Raw genomic sequence first — 16098 nt, forward strand, 5'->3', positions numbered from 1 at the left:
ATTTCAGTGTCAGGATGAAGAAAGGGACTATAAATTAATGCAGCACCAAAGAGATTAAAATCCATTTAGTAATAGAAGATTATTTGGGTCCACTCCATTAATAGAGTGAAGTGAGGAAAGAGTGAAAATGAAGGGAATGAGAAATGGGGGTGAAGAGTTATTTTTCTGGTAGAAGTAAATCATGGCACTTACTCTAAGCATTTATTAGTATACATGCCTTAGAGCTTATAAAAGCACTCTTACAGCTGGGAGCAGAGCTCATGTAGTGCTGGCATGAAGGAAACTATATCTGCATTTGTTAATTCAAATTGTGATTTGAGCTTGGTCAGTGATGCTAACATTAAACTCGTTTGGTCTGAAACAGAGTGTGGGGCAAAGCCACAGAGCGGGGAGGGAGCAGTGGAAAGGGCACTCTGCATGTTTAGCTTATACTGTGTGTTTTCTCTTGTCCGTCATACATCCTAGTTTGTGACCCATTGGTAAAGTGTCACGGAATTGACTTGTATCCTGTCTATAGATGCGTGCTCTCCATCTATTCTAAAGAGTGCTTTGCATTTCAGTGAGACACGTGTTTGGGAAATCACAAGAACACCTTTAGGAAGTTACAGTTACAAGTTCAAAATTAGAGCACTTTGTGACTATCTTACACCAGGCAGATTATCAAGAAGCAGTGGTATAAACTGGCGTACAGCAAGTGCTCTGACACAAATTTTCCACAGAGAAGTAACACTTTGAATAAATAACTTTGCGGGGGAGGGAGTGGGGTGATTCTCCAGCTGTTTTGTGTCGAGTTTTTTGTGGCAGTTTATATTGTTCCTTGTATGTTGCTAAATAAAATGTACCAAACGTTTTACAATTCTGTTTTTAACTGAGCAAAATAAACTGAAATAACTACTTGTGATGCTGAATTTTGGCTGCTAGTAGGACTTTGCATCCACATACCTTTGTCTGGCAGGAGACTGCTAGGCTCGTTACGAAAATAAAGTAGCAGGAGAAGAGCCACAGCCGTGGGATTAAAATGAAACCTCACTGACTATAAAATGAGTTTTGCTGCTACCAAGCGATGGACTGGAAAGTGCTGGGAGGAGATAGGATCCATCACATCTGGACTACATTCCCCGGCAGCCTTCGCGCCGCCCCGCCGGCCTTCCCCTACCTGCGGCGCGCACGTGGGCGCGGTGCCTGCCGGGGCTGGTAGTCCCTGGAGAGGGAAGGGCAGGGCAGGGCAAGGCATTCCGGCCGGCCGGGCGGGCGGAGTGCGGAGCCATGGACAAGCTGAAGCGGGTGCTGAGCGGCCGCGACGCGGAGGAGCCGAGCGGCCTGGCCGAGGTAGCGCTGCGGCCGCCGCCCCGCTGCCGGGCGGGGGAGCCGGCGCCGCCCGTCCCCGCTGTGCTCGGCGCGGCGGCGGAGCGCCCGTGAGGAGCTGCCGGCGGCACCCGCCAGCGCCGCCCCCGCGGGTCCCGGTGCCGCGGCCTTCCCGCGGGACACTCGGGACAGTGCCCGAGCAGGACACGGCGCCGCAGCGCCTGAGGAAGTTCTCGCGCTCGGTAGAAGGCAAGAGCTAGAAGTAAAGAAGTTTCGCTTTTGTTTTTCTCCTCGTTTCCAGGTTATCGATGCGACTTCCTTAGGCTGGGGCACCCGAGTGAAAGGTTTCATTGCCTGTTTTGCGGTCGGATGCCTGTGCTCGATCTTGGTAAGGACTTTTTGCCAGATCTCCCCAGTGTCTGAGTTTCAGGAGCCCAGATAATGCCAGCCTCCCTCCGTGCTGCTGCTTGATTTTCCCGAGTCTCTGTGGAGACCTTTGACTCGGTTCCAGTCAGATGCAATACCCCGACTCTTAACAAGAATGCCAATAAACGCGATTTACTTTCGTATGCATAATTCTGCAGTTTGGCTCGAAGTTTTCTTAAGATTTCTTTCGTGACGTGACACTTCTTGGATATATATGTTTGTTTCAATTTAAAACCTGTTCATTTCCCCCTCCCCCTTTCTCTAAATGTTCCTTTTTAGGGTAGTTGTCTGCTATGGATACCAAAGAAAGGGCTGGTTCTCTTCGCAGTGTTTTATACCCTGGGGAATATTGCATCCATTGGGAGGTAACAATCTTTATATATAATTTCCCTAATACAGATGAGAAACAAAAACACAATGATAGTGCATGAGTGGTAGAAGTTGTTGCATTTGCGAGAGAAGATTTGCTTTTGTAGATAATTTTCTCATTGAATTCTACAGAACAGCATTTCCGCAGTAGTGCCCTGAAATGGTAAAGAAAATTTTAATTTTGTTTGTTGTTATTAGTAATGCATTCAAGGTAAAAGTTGCTCATCAGTAAACAGGAATCATACTCATGCTGTAAGCATTGAGGTTTTTTGATTGTGTTGGTTCCTCCTCCCCTAGATAAAAATAATTCTTTGCCATTTTGCATTTGGCAGTGTTCTGTGTGTTTTGGTGAATATGTTTGGGGCAGTCCATCTGTCAGGGCAAGCATATGTAGTAAGACTTCCTGGCCTTCGAGGTTCCAGAAGCAAAGCCCTCCATACTCTGTGACAGGCCCAGTTTTCTGTGATTGTGGAAGCTTAGCGTGATGCAGGAAAGCATAAATAATGGAATTGGAAGTAATACGCTAATGAGGCAGAATAATATAGTATGTGAGGCAGAAATATCTTCAGATAAAACTTTCACCTTGTGTAATTCATCCAATATCTGTCACCAGGGCCCTAAATGAGACTGCAGATCTGGTAAGGGATCAGAGAACAGATGCAGGCATGAAAACAGCCTTTTATGTAGAGGAATTGAGTTGGATTACCTGGCAGTCCATGCAGAGCCTCTGTGGATGGTGTTCTTGAAAAGATTTCAAAAGCATTTTTTGAAAAGCAGGTTAGAAAACATCTGTCAAGGATGATCTGATTGGAGCTGACCTTGGCCTGTGCATCTAACCTGATAGTTCTGTTCCTGTTAATTTTAATGGAACAAGTGTGAATAAAATTGTAAATACCTTGCACACAGAAAAGGGGGAATGGATTTTGTCTCGTTGTATAATCCCATTTCTTTTGTTTTGCTGCACTGATTGCCATAACAACACAGTGTACTGATGCCCCTGTGGCAGCAGAATGTTTAATCTTACCGAGTTTCACTTTTGCCTTTCTCATTTCTGTGTTCATCTCGACTTGTTTTTCACAGCACCATGTTTCTTATGGGACCAATGAAACAATTGAAGCGGATGTTTGAGCCTACACGTTTGATTGCAACTATTGTTATGCTAGTAAGTGTCCAAGGAGTCACTTTTAACTCATATAAACCTGGCAATAATTTTCATTGTGAAGTCCTTTCATATCCATCAATCCACATGTGGCTCAGGATGTGCCTGGGGGTTGTTTTTTGGTTCATGTTTTTTTGTCTTTTCTTAAATTGTCAAACACTGCACATCTGTAGTGGAAGGGTAAGTGTGGAGCAGAAAAGCAGCTCTCTATTAGGCAAGACTGAGCTGAAGCCAGCTTGTTTAGCTGAATGAGCATTAGGGGTCTATGCTGGTGTGTGTGAAGCATGCATGTGCTTTTTTAGGGTGCTTGAGTCACAACATCATATTTATGTGTGCTCTAAGAAGTGAATGATGGGAAACTAATTTTTTTAAGTTTTCCTATGGATGTCACTAGATATTTTATTTTGCATTATTTTTTCTTTTTATATTGGGTCTGATTGCCTTGAAGGAGCTGTGTAGCTATTTCTACCTTGATAAAATTATCTCTTTGTAACAAAGCAGCTGGGGAAACTGTGCCTTGGTAACCTTGCATTAGGGATCTTCCCAGCTGGCTGATATCTTCAGGTTTTGAAACCTCTATGACAGAATGAAATTGCAAATTGAACATTCAGTGGAGTCACCCTTGGGATTATTTTATTTTCAGCAGATGGAAGTTATAGCAAACCTTGTGTTGTGTGTGTGTCTGTGTGTGAAAGTTGCTGATAACTTTCAGACTGACTCTTCTTTAAAGTACACAGTTTTTTGTCTCTGCAACTTTCGTGTTTGCTCCTGGCAAGTCACAAAGTTGAAAGGTGGTTTAACTTGCATGAAACTCCCATTTTCAGTCTGAATGTCTTCAGAGTGCTTGCTTGCATCAGCACTTCCCTTTTGTCTTTACACATCCAGAGATGCTGCAGAGCTTGAGAAATTGACTGTGTATGCTTGCAGATCCAAGCAAGAAGCTAGTGTGTGGTGTATGTATGTGTGTTTTGTATGCATTCAGGATGCCTGGAGTTAGGAGAATTCCTGGAATGTTGTTCACTGGGATAAAACCAGTCATTAGATGTATGATGCAGTATTTAGACCAATATACAAATCACCACCTTAAAACTAATGGAAGAAATGCATTTATTGTCAGTACTGGTTGAGCTCAAGTGTATGATTTCATTGGCAATGCATGTCTTAGTGTCTGAATATACAGTACTATAAAGGTTTTTTTTTTTCCCATTCTAGCAGAAAGATGCACATTATAATCTCTAGTAGCACAATGGTGCATGTGTATCTAAAGGCTGTTAGATGCTGATGAAGGAAGATGAATTATCAGCATCTATCATAGATAAATGAGCTGTCATATCTTAAATTGAAAATGAAAACTAATAAGAGGCATCTGTTAAAACTGAGGGTTAAAGCAGAAGATGATCCTACTACCCCCAAGGTTTTACCTGTGTTGCACACAGTGCAACTCTGAAAACAGAAAAAATGCTGGTTTGAATGACTGTGCCTTACTTCAATATATACACAGGAGAGCTACTAAGCAATAGCCCAAAGTTCTTGAAAGTGTAGCATGGTTTAATTGGTGAGCTTTTAAGTAATGACATAACTTCAATGCTGTGGTAACCATGTAATCATCAGGAACTGTGCAGAAGCAGAAAGGCTAAGAGTGGGAACAAAAGTGTTTGAAAAGTCTTATTTATGCAAAATAATGAAATGTGGTGTGTGCCTGTGACACCAAGAAGTGTGTGGGATGGAGTAGGGACATGCAAAAGAGCTGCAGGAACCTCTTCCTTTTGCTCCTTTGCAGCCATAAAATCATTTTCTGGAGATACCACCCTTTTATTTCCTGATTGCTTTAATTAACTTCAGAAATCTAATAGTGAGAGCATTTCAAATACAAGAAACTTTTAAATACGAGGAATTCTTATGATGCATAATAGAATAAAACTGTGAAATGATGTAATTCATTTCTGTCTCTGTGAAGGACCCCATTACAGTGTTACAATATTTATAGAAACTGGAGTTGTATCTATTTTTAATTAAAATAATTTGTTTTCTTCTAGTTGTGCCTCATACTAACACTGTGTTCCGCTTTCTGGGTGAGTACTGGAGTCCTGTATTTATATATAACTGGAGTTAATGTAACTGCAGTATATTTTAAAAGTAAGATTCTTACATTGTTGTCTCTGCTGTGTTTCTTCCCCCCTCCCCTCTTCTCTCCCCTCCAGTGGCGTAAGGCAGGACTCGCTCTGCTTTTCTGCATCTTACAGTTTTTTGCCATGGCATGGTGAGTGATTTCCTCTCTACACACTCCTCTTTCTGTTGCACCTGACACCAGTAGCTGAATTGTGCGTGGATTTTGATGTTCAGTTAGGTGGAAGGAAAATTTTTACCTTGTCAATCCCTTAGATTCAAGGCACTGCGTCAGTGAAGTGCTGACCTGTTCCCACTTCTTGGTCTCACACCACTACAGAGGCTGTGGAGACAGCTCAGGGCTCCATTTCTAGAGGAAGTTCCTTTGATTTCTCTGAGCTTGAACTGAGCTTGCTTTTTTTCTTTCCCTTTTAAATCAATTTGTTGCCTACTATCTGGTATTCCTCTTTTACTCTCTCCTGAATTTGTCTCATTCAGAGACCCAGTTATGCCAATCAAACTGTCAGTGTTCTTCATGTAAACATATGACTGTGCAAGGTCACCAAAGGAGTGCACAAACTGATATAGACACCTAGCCAGCCCTCAACATTAATCTTGCCTACCTGTAGGTGTTGGAGCATGAAGAATACCAGATGCAGGAGAGCTGTGTTTAAAATGCTTTCACAACATCCCCCTCTATTTTGCCCTAGTGTTTCATACCCTGGCTGGGCTAAGATGGCTTGCAAGCATGTTCTCCTGTAGGGTAACTGTTCTCCCAAGGGTAACTCCTTCCTGTTACTCACAAACTCAGAGCTTCATTTTGGTTATGTAACTTGCAGTTTAGACTATCAGAGGGGTTGTTCTTATTTGTGATTCTCATAAAATCTGACATGAAAAGTAACTTTCAAAACCCTTCTTCTTAGGTACAGCATTTCCTTCATACCATATGCAAGGTAAGTTTCTCTACTCTCTTACTGTTTGTAATTTTGAGATTTAATCATACAGAAGATTAGCTTAGAGAAGCATTGTCATGTGTGACTTCAGAGGCTTTTCCATGGTGCAGGAAATACAAGTGGTTACATCTGAAAATGAAAATAAGCATTTTCTCTAGTGGGAGAACACAAATGGAGAAAACGAGAGAGCTTCCCATAGGAATATGTAAGCTTACTGACCAAATACTGAGCATAAGGCTTACCTTTGGAATGCCTGAATGTTGGTCCAAACTGCTACTAGACATGTATATTCTTCTGTGTCCCTTTTGGCCTGTTCTCCCCCATAAGCACTGTTCTGTATGAGCACAGTTGTGTCTCCTGCCCCACCCCGCTGCAGTGCCCTGTCTCAGTGAAGTCTTGCAGGTGTCACTTCCACAGCAGGTGGGCACTGAGCAGACCTGCTTGTCTCTAAGGCAATTGTGTAGTCATGCAAATCAGGTTAATGCAGTTAATACATGGTCAGCTGATCTCTACAGCCCTCAGTGTCAGTGGGATAGCAGCATGGAATGACTCTTATCAGATCATGTAACTGAGGTGACTGATTCTCTTGTGTTTTTTTCTTTCTCCTGTCTGTAGGGATGCTGTGAAGAAATGTGTTTCAGTCTGTCTGTCCTAACGGGAATACTGGATGTCTGACAAAGTTCTAGGAAGTTCTAGGTAGAACTGTGTTGGAGCACTGTGTTCTGTAGTCTCCTACTTCTGTCTTCAACACGTGCCTTTCAGCTGCTTGTTAGAAGCTCCTTGTGTTACACCCAGCATCTGCAGTTGCTAGGGTTTGTAAGCAATGATGTCTGTGGGACAGGGGGCTTATGATCAAATGAAATTCAATTTGGCAGAAGAATTGGGCAGAGGTCCACAATTTGTTATGGTGATTCTTGCATAAATTCATGGATTTGGTTTTGCAAAAGCTTCAAAGTAATGTGTGAAATCTGTAAAGTGAAGACCTTGGCTCTGGTGGGACTGTGCCAGTTCTAGAGTTGAAAACTGATTTCTTACCAACAACTTGTTTTTTTTAAAAATAGCCTTATGTTACTTAATCTTTGCACTGTTTACCTTAGATAATGAAGTATTGGTATTCTTTCTTTTCCTGTCTCTCTTGAAAAGTTTGTTTCATGAGATTTCTAAAAGATATAATTCTAAAACCAAACATGGTTTTGGACTAACCATGAAATGTTTGCATCTTTAATGAAATACTTAATTCTCAGTCCATACTGATAGTCTTTCCTTAAAATACATGAAAGGGACATTTTCATCTGAAAAATCTTGTTGCTGTTGGAAAAGCACTCGTAAAATAAGATCCATTGATGTTTTCAGCTACCAGGAACCTGAGTTCTTTTCCTTGCTCATGGTTGCAAGGTAGGAAGCTGACATTTTTCACATGAAGTGAGGTGCTTCTCTTCTCCTCCAGCTGTAGAATAAGAGCAATGCAAAGGGCGTGGTAGGCAAGCAATAAAATAATTTATGTATGTCCTTTCTCAAAGGACAAACTGTCATAAGGTAGAAGTGGGTTATTGTTTTTAAGCAGCCTGGGTCAGGGAAAAGACTTTTTCTTCTGAACTTGTCAATAAGTTAAAATTCCAACATTTATCTTTGTTTCTTTGAAAGTGGAATCAGTTTTCTTTCTGCTAAAACTCTTGCACACACCAGTGACCTTCTCCGCATGGAGGAGAAAGCACAATATTCTGTTGCCTGTGGTAGCAAGGAAAGCATGAAACAATCCCTCTGCAGCTCCAAACAAGTGCTGAGTGGTCTGTATCCAAAGTCCAAGGCCACTCTGGTCTCTTCATCTTCTGAGCTATATGTAATCATTTACTCCCATGGCATTGGAGTGGTCAGTTTAAATATCTGAGCACAGATTCCTGGTTCTGCTGTGTGAGATAATGTTTAACTACTTTCCCCTTTCCTCTTATCAAACTGTCTTGCTGAAGCCAGTGTTTAAGATTATGGTTTTCCAGTGCACTCTAGTGGAAACTGAAGCATCTCTTCCTCAATCTACTAAGAGTTTAGTTGTTTAAGAGCATTGTGTTTGCATGGCAAGTGTATCCCTGACTTGTACCACAAAGACTTTAATGCAGGAAAAATCTGGATCTACCTGACTGTGAAGTATAAGCTCACAGTGAAGGCTAGTAGTTCTATGGCTTCCAGAAAGTTACTAAGAAATTAATTGATCTAAAATCTTAAATTTAAGTGTCCTTCTGATAATTTATAAAGCTCAGTACCATCCACCTGTAAGGATCCTCCAGAAAAAATAATTAAAGATTCCCTTTGTAGATGGTATCAAAGGGAGATTTTGACAAGCGTTCTGTGGATTCCAGGTGCCAGAATTACTGTTGAAAAGGAATTTGAATGGAAAATGCCACCTTGGAAAGATGGCACTGATGCTGGAATGAAACAGTTATGCAGATTCAAATACTGCGTCCTGGTGCTTTTTTTGCCTCCCAGGATTTAGAAATTAGTGTTGAAATAAATATGTTGACTATTAATCTTCTTGAAAAGATGATTTGGTTAAATTCGCAAGAGAGACTGGGAATTAAAGAAAACTGATCCTTCTTTTCCCTGGCTGATCTAAGACAAGTGTCTAAACTGTTGTGTGTCTTTTTTTATCAGGGACTAAGTTCAAGACCTAATTTACATCAGTCAAAGGACCTATGCCAGTCTTTTCTTAGGACTTTGATAATGTTTACAGAATTCCTTTTGTATAAGGGAAATTGAAATGCAATGCTAAAACCTTTTACATTCCAATATTCCTTTAATTTTAGCATCTCTGAGTGTCCCTGGAAAAAGCTACAAGCACAGTATCCATTGTTTCTCCTTCCCCTCTCCAGTTAAATTACTTTAACTCTGATCATCATTCCAGGTTCAGCAGCCACGATAACGGAATTTGACTTTTGGGATTCTTTTTTTGATTACTTCAGATTAGGAGGAATACATGCCTTTTGCTTATTCCTTGGCGAGCTTGGGCAGTGTTCTGGTAGCCTAACTCTCTGGCAGTTCTTCTGGAAGAACAGTACAGTTGGGTATGGTGAATATTAGTTTTTCAATGTGCACTAGTTCTAGCTAACTGGAACCTTTTAGCTGGCTCTTGTGAACACAGCCAATTAGAAGTAGGAAATTTATGAAAATACCAGTAGATAGCACGTAAATGGATTTTTGTCCTTTCCCCCTCTCCTCACAGTTAAAAACTGTAATTCCAGCTTCATAGCCTTTTATTCAGGAAGAGAGAAGAACAAACCTTCATTTGACTGCGCAGCACATGAGGCTAAGCAATTGTGCCCTCACAGGAAGTGAATGGCAAGGACAGACGCAAGGATCACAAGAGTGCCACTGGGGTTTATGTTGCCCTTTGGTGTTTTATTCTGTTCCTGGGGACATCAGACAGTAGGAGAGACTTGCCATATTCTTGCCAATATGTGAAATATACTCAGGGTTTGTTGCTTCATCTACAGGCAGTTTTTATTTAAAATAGCTCTCCCAGAACAAAACTCATTAGATTCTTACTCACTTTTAAATAGTTGTAGTGACACTGTTGACAAGTTTATCAGCAAAAGAAATTTCCCTTTTATTGAAGTACTTTATATGATTTTTTACATAACTGGGAGTAAATTATATGAATATTCCCTCTTGAATAGTTTTCAATCTGAATTAGATTATATCATTATACCTTTTTTTTTTTTTTGGTCATTAAACCTACTTTGTGTTACGTTTTGATACCATCAGCTTTGGTTATCTGCTTGGCAGGAAGCATGGTGGGTATTTCTGAAGCTTTCCATCCCACTGTCCTTGAGGTCAGGAATGTGTGTTGTGTACACTTTACTGTGAATAGAGAGCTTCTGGTTGGAATCACAAAGCTCCTTCCTTCCCAAAGTCCTTGCTCAGTTGCTTACAGCACTTAACTCAAGGCTGACTTCCCTAAGGAAACTTCTTCGATGTTGGGTGCCCATCTCAGTAGGATTTGGTGTTCTAACAGAAAGTGATTTTTGCTCAGTCTGTTGACCAATTTGTCCAACTTTTTTTCACGTTTTGCTGTACAGATAGCATAACCTCAACCAAGCAGCCTTAGCATACAGTTCTAGCAGGAAATTTGTATATTCTGGATCAGCTGACTTTCCAGCTATATTAGAAAGGGAAATAGGGAGGGTGGTAGTCATCTGTTCCCAAAATACTGAGACTCTATACATTGAAATATGGGATTTTTTTTTCACTACATCAACATTTTGCTCTGTTTCATGTGATGAAGTCCATTCTGCCGGATCGGTCCATGTCTCACAAACAGGATGGGACTCTGACTGGTTGCAGACTTTGGATTTATTATCTATTTGTATCATACAAGCAAAAAGCAAGAGACACAGGAAAATAACAACATCCATGCAAATCCAGATCAAAGACAAGATGGCAGCTTATGCAGAGCCTTTTTCTACATATTCTTTGAACCAATAGCATAAAAGTTTCTTTTGAAACTATTCTTTGAACCAATAGCATAAAAGACAAGGTGTAAAGTCATTATACTCTAACCAATAAAAAAGGGACCCACATGGGTTTAACATTAACAAAAGGACTTCTATAAACCTCAAACAATACACAATAATTCATTTTTTCAGATTGAAACTTTTTTCTGTCTTTGCAAAGCATATATCTAGAACTTCTCACATCTTGAACTAGCAATAAGTTCTTGTTTTTTCTTGTTCCTTATGATAAATATAAATGTATTCACTTGGTTTTTAACTTCGTAGTTTCCCATGAGAAGATTTAGAAATTTCCCAGCCTTTCTTAGCTTTGTGTCTACTTTCTGAGGCCTTTTTGCACTTTCTAAATTCTTTTACCTTTTTATATTCCTACAGTCCATTATGAATACTGATACTATCTGAAATGGTTCAACACTGATGATGTGAACAATTTCATCTAATTTAGTATTTATAGTAATAAGATTGTTCATGAGCTGTTACAAAAGTCAAGGAAGAATTTTCTGCCACAAGTTCTTTTCAGAAACCATGTTTTTAAAAGGAAAGTGTGTTGGGCTCTATGTGTGCCTCCAGCTTCCTGAGAACAGCATTTCCTTCATTTTGGCACTTAATCACGTTCATGTTCATGAGATCACTGTGCTATTGTAAACTGGGGAGGAGGAGGATGTTTAAACATGTTTGTCTTAAACACTGATGTTTACAACCATAGCATGTGCTGACCATTTTGGAGGGAAAGCACACAAATGGTTTATTGTCTTAAAACCATGTGCCTCACTGTAATGTGACTAAATTTTTTACCAGCTGTGGAAATTTTTGTAAAATAGAAACCAAACTCAGAAATTCTCTGCAATGTTTTATGCTGTTACTCGTTGTGTTTGCTGATGAGCTTTTTCTGTGTATTTACACTGTTTGATTTTTACTTTGATAAACATCTTTTTTTTCTGACTTACAACTTTCTCTGTAATGAAATTAAACCCTTACAAGTGCTGTTTATTTCCTTCAGTAAAGTTATCACTGCATTAAATTAATTGTTCTTACAGTTAATATTCTTAATGTTCTTATGGCTTTTTAAAAAATGCTGATTTCCTGATGATGCTGAAATTGCTGTGGGTAGTTTGTTTCCTTTTGTTCGTGTGTTCAGTTTTTTTTTAAAATTATTGTCCTGTCCTCACTTGCTTTGCTGTGCACACAACTTGTACTGCTGGGGGGAGTTTTTGTGTTACCAGTTTTGCAGCAGCTTCACTGAGCAGTTGCAGGCACCTAGACAATTGGTTGGTATGAGTGGAGGTGTTAAGGTGAGGATGATATTTTCATTATTTCATATTTATTTACCTTAAGAGTCAACCTAGGTATGCCAGCAAGCTATCCTTAGTCCATGCTACAGAGGAAATAATGCCTGGTGCTATTCTGTCATCAAAGACAACAGGAAGCAACACACCTCTGAAATAAATATGCTCTGAGTACTGATGTACACTCAGTAAAATGTAAATAAATTAAAATATCAATGATTTAGGAAGTTGTGTTAAAATAATTGGAGGCAATTATTTTATTTTTCTTAGCTTTCAAAGAGCTGGTCTATTTAAGTGTGTGCCTACTATGCATCCAAAGACCTGCTGTGGTTTAATATTTTTTGGCAGTGTATCAAGGCTGTGTGTCCATCAGGCTGTTCAGGGTATGTTACACTGTCTCCTAACTGACAGGCAGGTGCGTTTTTTCCCTGTCTGCAAGGGTGGTGGTGAGACTTGTGTGCTGTGGGAGACTGTGTTTTCAATTATATTTTGTTGTTGTTGTTGTTTTTGTTGATTGTTCTTCTAAGCAAGCTCTGTCTCACAGCTGACTGAACTGAACTTTCTGTCCTACAGGAAACTCCAAAGTTGCATTTGGAATACAAGCAGCAGCCTGTCTTTGGTAGTATAGAAACCTAGGGGTTTGCATTTGATCTTTTTGTAAAGATTAGAGTGTCCCAGGAATGTTAGGAAAGCTGGATACATCTGTGTAATATCAAGGCAACTGCAATTCCTCATAGGGCAATACATCCTTTCCGTGTCTAATAGCTTAGAGGTATTTTACTTGCCTAACTCAACTTCCTGCATAACAACAAAGCTGTTGAACTTTGCCACTTCATTGTCATGCTGAGGTCTTAATGCTTGAATGATTTTAAAAAAAAAAAAAAAAGTGAAACCTTGATTTGAAATCCCTAAACAACGATGAGCTGCCCTAAAGTGCATTCTATTGATTAATGAATTTGCACTTTAGAAATGCTCTGAAAGGGTTTGTCAGCTGTGCTACAGCATCTAGTCCCTACATCCCATTACCTTGCAAAGTCACCAGCATTCAAATTCAGTGACAAGGCTCTTGGAAAGCTGCTGTAATGTCTGCCCTTTTCCCTTCTCCTTCCTTAAGGTCTGATTTGCAAGAGAAGGTATTTAATGGATGTGAGCCATTCAAAGGTGGAGGTTGATAGTTATTTTGCATCCCTTGCTTGTACCTTTCCTGTTGAGCTCAGCCTTGGTTCCAGTATGTGTGGGGGTACAGGCTTGTAACTTCCCAGCCATGAAGTGCTGGAGATTCCTAAAGGGAAAAAAATTCTGGTTTTCTCACTTTTCAGAAGAAAGCTGCTGGTGAATTAGAGATGGAATAGTCTATCTAAGCTGCCAGTCTTTGGGATTGCTATTTTAAGTTAGCCTGGTTAAAACCCTTTTAAGTTTCTCTTACGTTCCCTTGTGGCATCTCTAAGAGAAGTTATTCCCGAGAATTCGTGCTTCAAAACCTCTGTGGGAATAAGTGTGGAGTAACATGGGTGTAGTGTAAAAACGGTACAATGAAAGTGTCACCTGCTCAGTGTGGTTTCATTGCAGCTCTGAGGGGCTGTCATGCCCTAAAAGCTGGGGAAATACTGAAAGCTGGAGGGGGCCTTTGTACTGGGCACATAGTGACACAGGACAAGGGTGAACAGCTTCATACTGGAAGACGGGATGTTTAGATTAAGGATTATGTGGTAAATAGGTATGATTCATGCTGACAAAATTGAAACAGTAATCAATGTTGATTCAGTAATTAATATTTGGAAGTAATAAAACAGTTAAAGGTGTAATGCAAGAAAGAAAGGGAGAGGAGGGGCTCCCCCCGCCTTCTCCTGCAGATGTTCAGAACAGGAAGAAACAAGAGATAACTATTACTAAATTTAGTTGGAAGAGAGGAGAATTTGGTTGGACACCAGGAAAATGTTAATTATATGAGATTTATTGCTTTAAAGTTAGAACATAATATTGGCTTGTACTATACCAGCTTGGTGCGCATGTGTAATCCAAAAGGTGAACTAAAGGACACCGAGGAAGAGGAGAGGCCTTCCTCAAAGAAGACCCCCAAAGAGTGGCGTGACCCCCTAAAAGAATGGTGGAGCATGTGTGGTAAAGGTGATGATGAGGGCGGTGATACAAGCGTGACGAATCAAAAATGGGAGGAGATGGCAATGACATACAGCATAAAAGGGGGAATTTTGGCTTGGCAAGCTTGTACATGAGGTGACGGGGTCCAAAAGCCCTGCACTCCGTACCCCGCACCCCTGTGCAGTTATTTTTGCTTATGCGCTATTATCAGAACCAAATTATTCCTTATTTTAACCAAATTATGTTGTCAATATTTTGAGTGTATTTAATTTTATAGATATTAAGCTACTTAATTAAAATTGCTGTTACATTTAATTTTGGTTTTTTGGTTTTGTTGGTTTTTTTTTTTGATTGGATAATTGGGCAAATATAACAATTAGGAAGAAATCCTTTACTGTGAGAGTAGTGAGGCACAGGAAGAGATTGCCCAGAGATGCTCTTGATGCCCCATCCCTAGAAGTGTTCAAGGCCAGGCTGGATGGGGATCTGAGCAACCTGGTATAGCAGAAGGTGTCCCTGCCCATGGCAGGCGGGCTGGAACAAGATGATCTTCAAAGTCCCTTCCAACCCAAACCATTCTATGATGCAATATGTGGTGTGAAAAGAAAACATTTTAAGATGGGCATGTGCTCCTGTGGTTTCTGTTTGTGTGTAACAGGATGTGTCAGGCTCATTGCTTTTGAGAGAGTCAACTGCTTCAACCGAGTTATAATTGCAACTTGTTTAGCAGAAAGCTTTAACCTACACATTCAGGTTAAAAGCGCATGTTTGGTTTGCCCAGTAAACACTGAATGTATTACTTTCGTTCTGAGCTCTTGTAAGTAGAATTTAAAGCTTTGCTTAGAATCTCTTACTTTTTTAATTATTTTCTGATCTTAAAGATGGGAACAGTAATAGTTTCTTCCTCTTGGTGATAATTCCTGTCTGAAGACATCACTGAAGATCTTCAAGTAAAAAAAAAAAAAAAAAAATTAGAGAAAATATTATTGTTCAAAGCAAACTAAATTACATTTATCACTAGCCTGACTATATATATTTGGTTTGCTGTTAATGTTTTGGTGAGGCGGCTACAGGGGTGGCTTCCCTGGGAAGCTGCCAGAAGCTTCCCATGCATTGACAGAGCCACGGCCAGCTGGTTCCAAGATGAACTCAATGCTGACTAAGGTTGAGCCCACCAGCAACGGTGGTAGCACCTCTAGGGTAACATATTTGAGGATAAAAAACCCTTACACTAATGCGGCCAGAGATGGGAGAGAATTTGTGAGAGAAAAAACACTGCAGACACCAAGGTCAGTGGAGAAGGAGGGGCAGGAGGTGCTCCAGGTACCGGAGCAGAGTTTCCCCTGCAGCCCGCGGTGCTGACCATGGTGAGGCAGCTGTGCCCCCACAGCCCATGGAGGTCCATGGGATGCAGAGACCCACCTGCCAGAGCAGACGGATGCCCATAAGAGGCTGTGATTTATGGGAAACCCAAGCTGGAGCAAACTCCTGAACAGAGGAGCCCACACTGGAGCAGGTTTGCTGGCAGGACTTGTGACCCTGCAGAGAACCCACACTGCAGCAACCTGTTCCTGAAGGATTGCACCCTGCAGCAGCTGGTTTGAGGGGGCTCCCCGGGGATCCCCTAAGCTGCATGTTTGCTGGTAACAGCAACAGAGACTCCACACGGCTTCTGAGGGTGCTAATTAGGGCAGGATTTATTGGGGGTCCCACCCCCAGGAGCAGCATAGTTTCTGAGGGAGAAGGGGGAGGGAGGGAGAGCTTAGGGAGAAGAGGGCCAAGAGAGAGTCTGGTCTCCCTCGCACAGCTTAACAGGGAGATTCAAAGTGGCTGCACAATATGACCTTTGCCAGTGGGATTACAGATACATGAGACTTCAGGGGAGGACCACA

General features: G+C 41.0%; 1 protein-coding gene across 1 annotated transcript; it reads left to right on the forward strand.

The window, feature by feature from the left end:
• The first annotated feature begins 1196 nt into the window (after nucleotides 1-1196).
• Nucleotides 1197-14521, forward strand: SFT2D2 (SFT2 domain containing 2). The gene is made up of 8 exons (XM_041463826.1): nucleotides 1197-1329; nucleotides 1607-1693; nucleotides 2011-2096; nucleotides 3181-3262; nucleotides 5296-5331; nucleotides 5461-5519; nucleotides 6289-6318; nucleotides 6934-14521. Exons 1-8 carry the CDS (start codon nucleotides 1267-1269, stop codon nucleotides 6971-6973), a joined length of 483 nt encoding a protein of 160 aa, XP_041319760.1. The 5' UTR covers nucleotides 1197-1266; the 3' UTR covers nucleotides 6974-14521.
• Nucleotides 14522-16098: the final 1577 nt, after the last annotated feature.

Source organism: Pyrgilauda ruficollis, unplaced genomic scaffold (assembly GCF_017590135.1).
Source record: "Pyrgilauda ruficollis isolate IOZ18807 unplaced genomic scaffold, ASM1759013v1 scaffold17, whole genome shotgun sequence".
In the NCBI taxonomy this organism is placed as follows: Eukaryota; Metazoa; Chordata; class Aves; order Passeriformes; family Passeridae; genus Pyrgilauda; species Pyrgilauda ruficollis.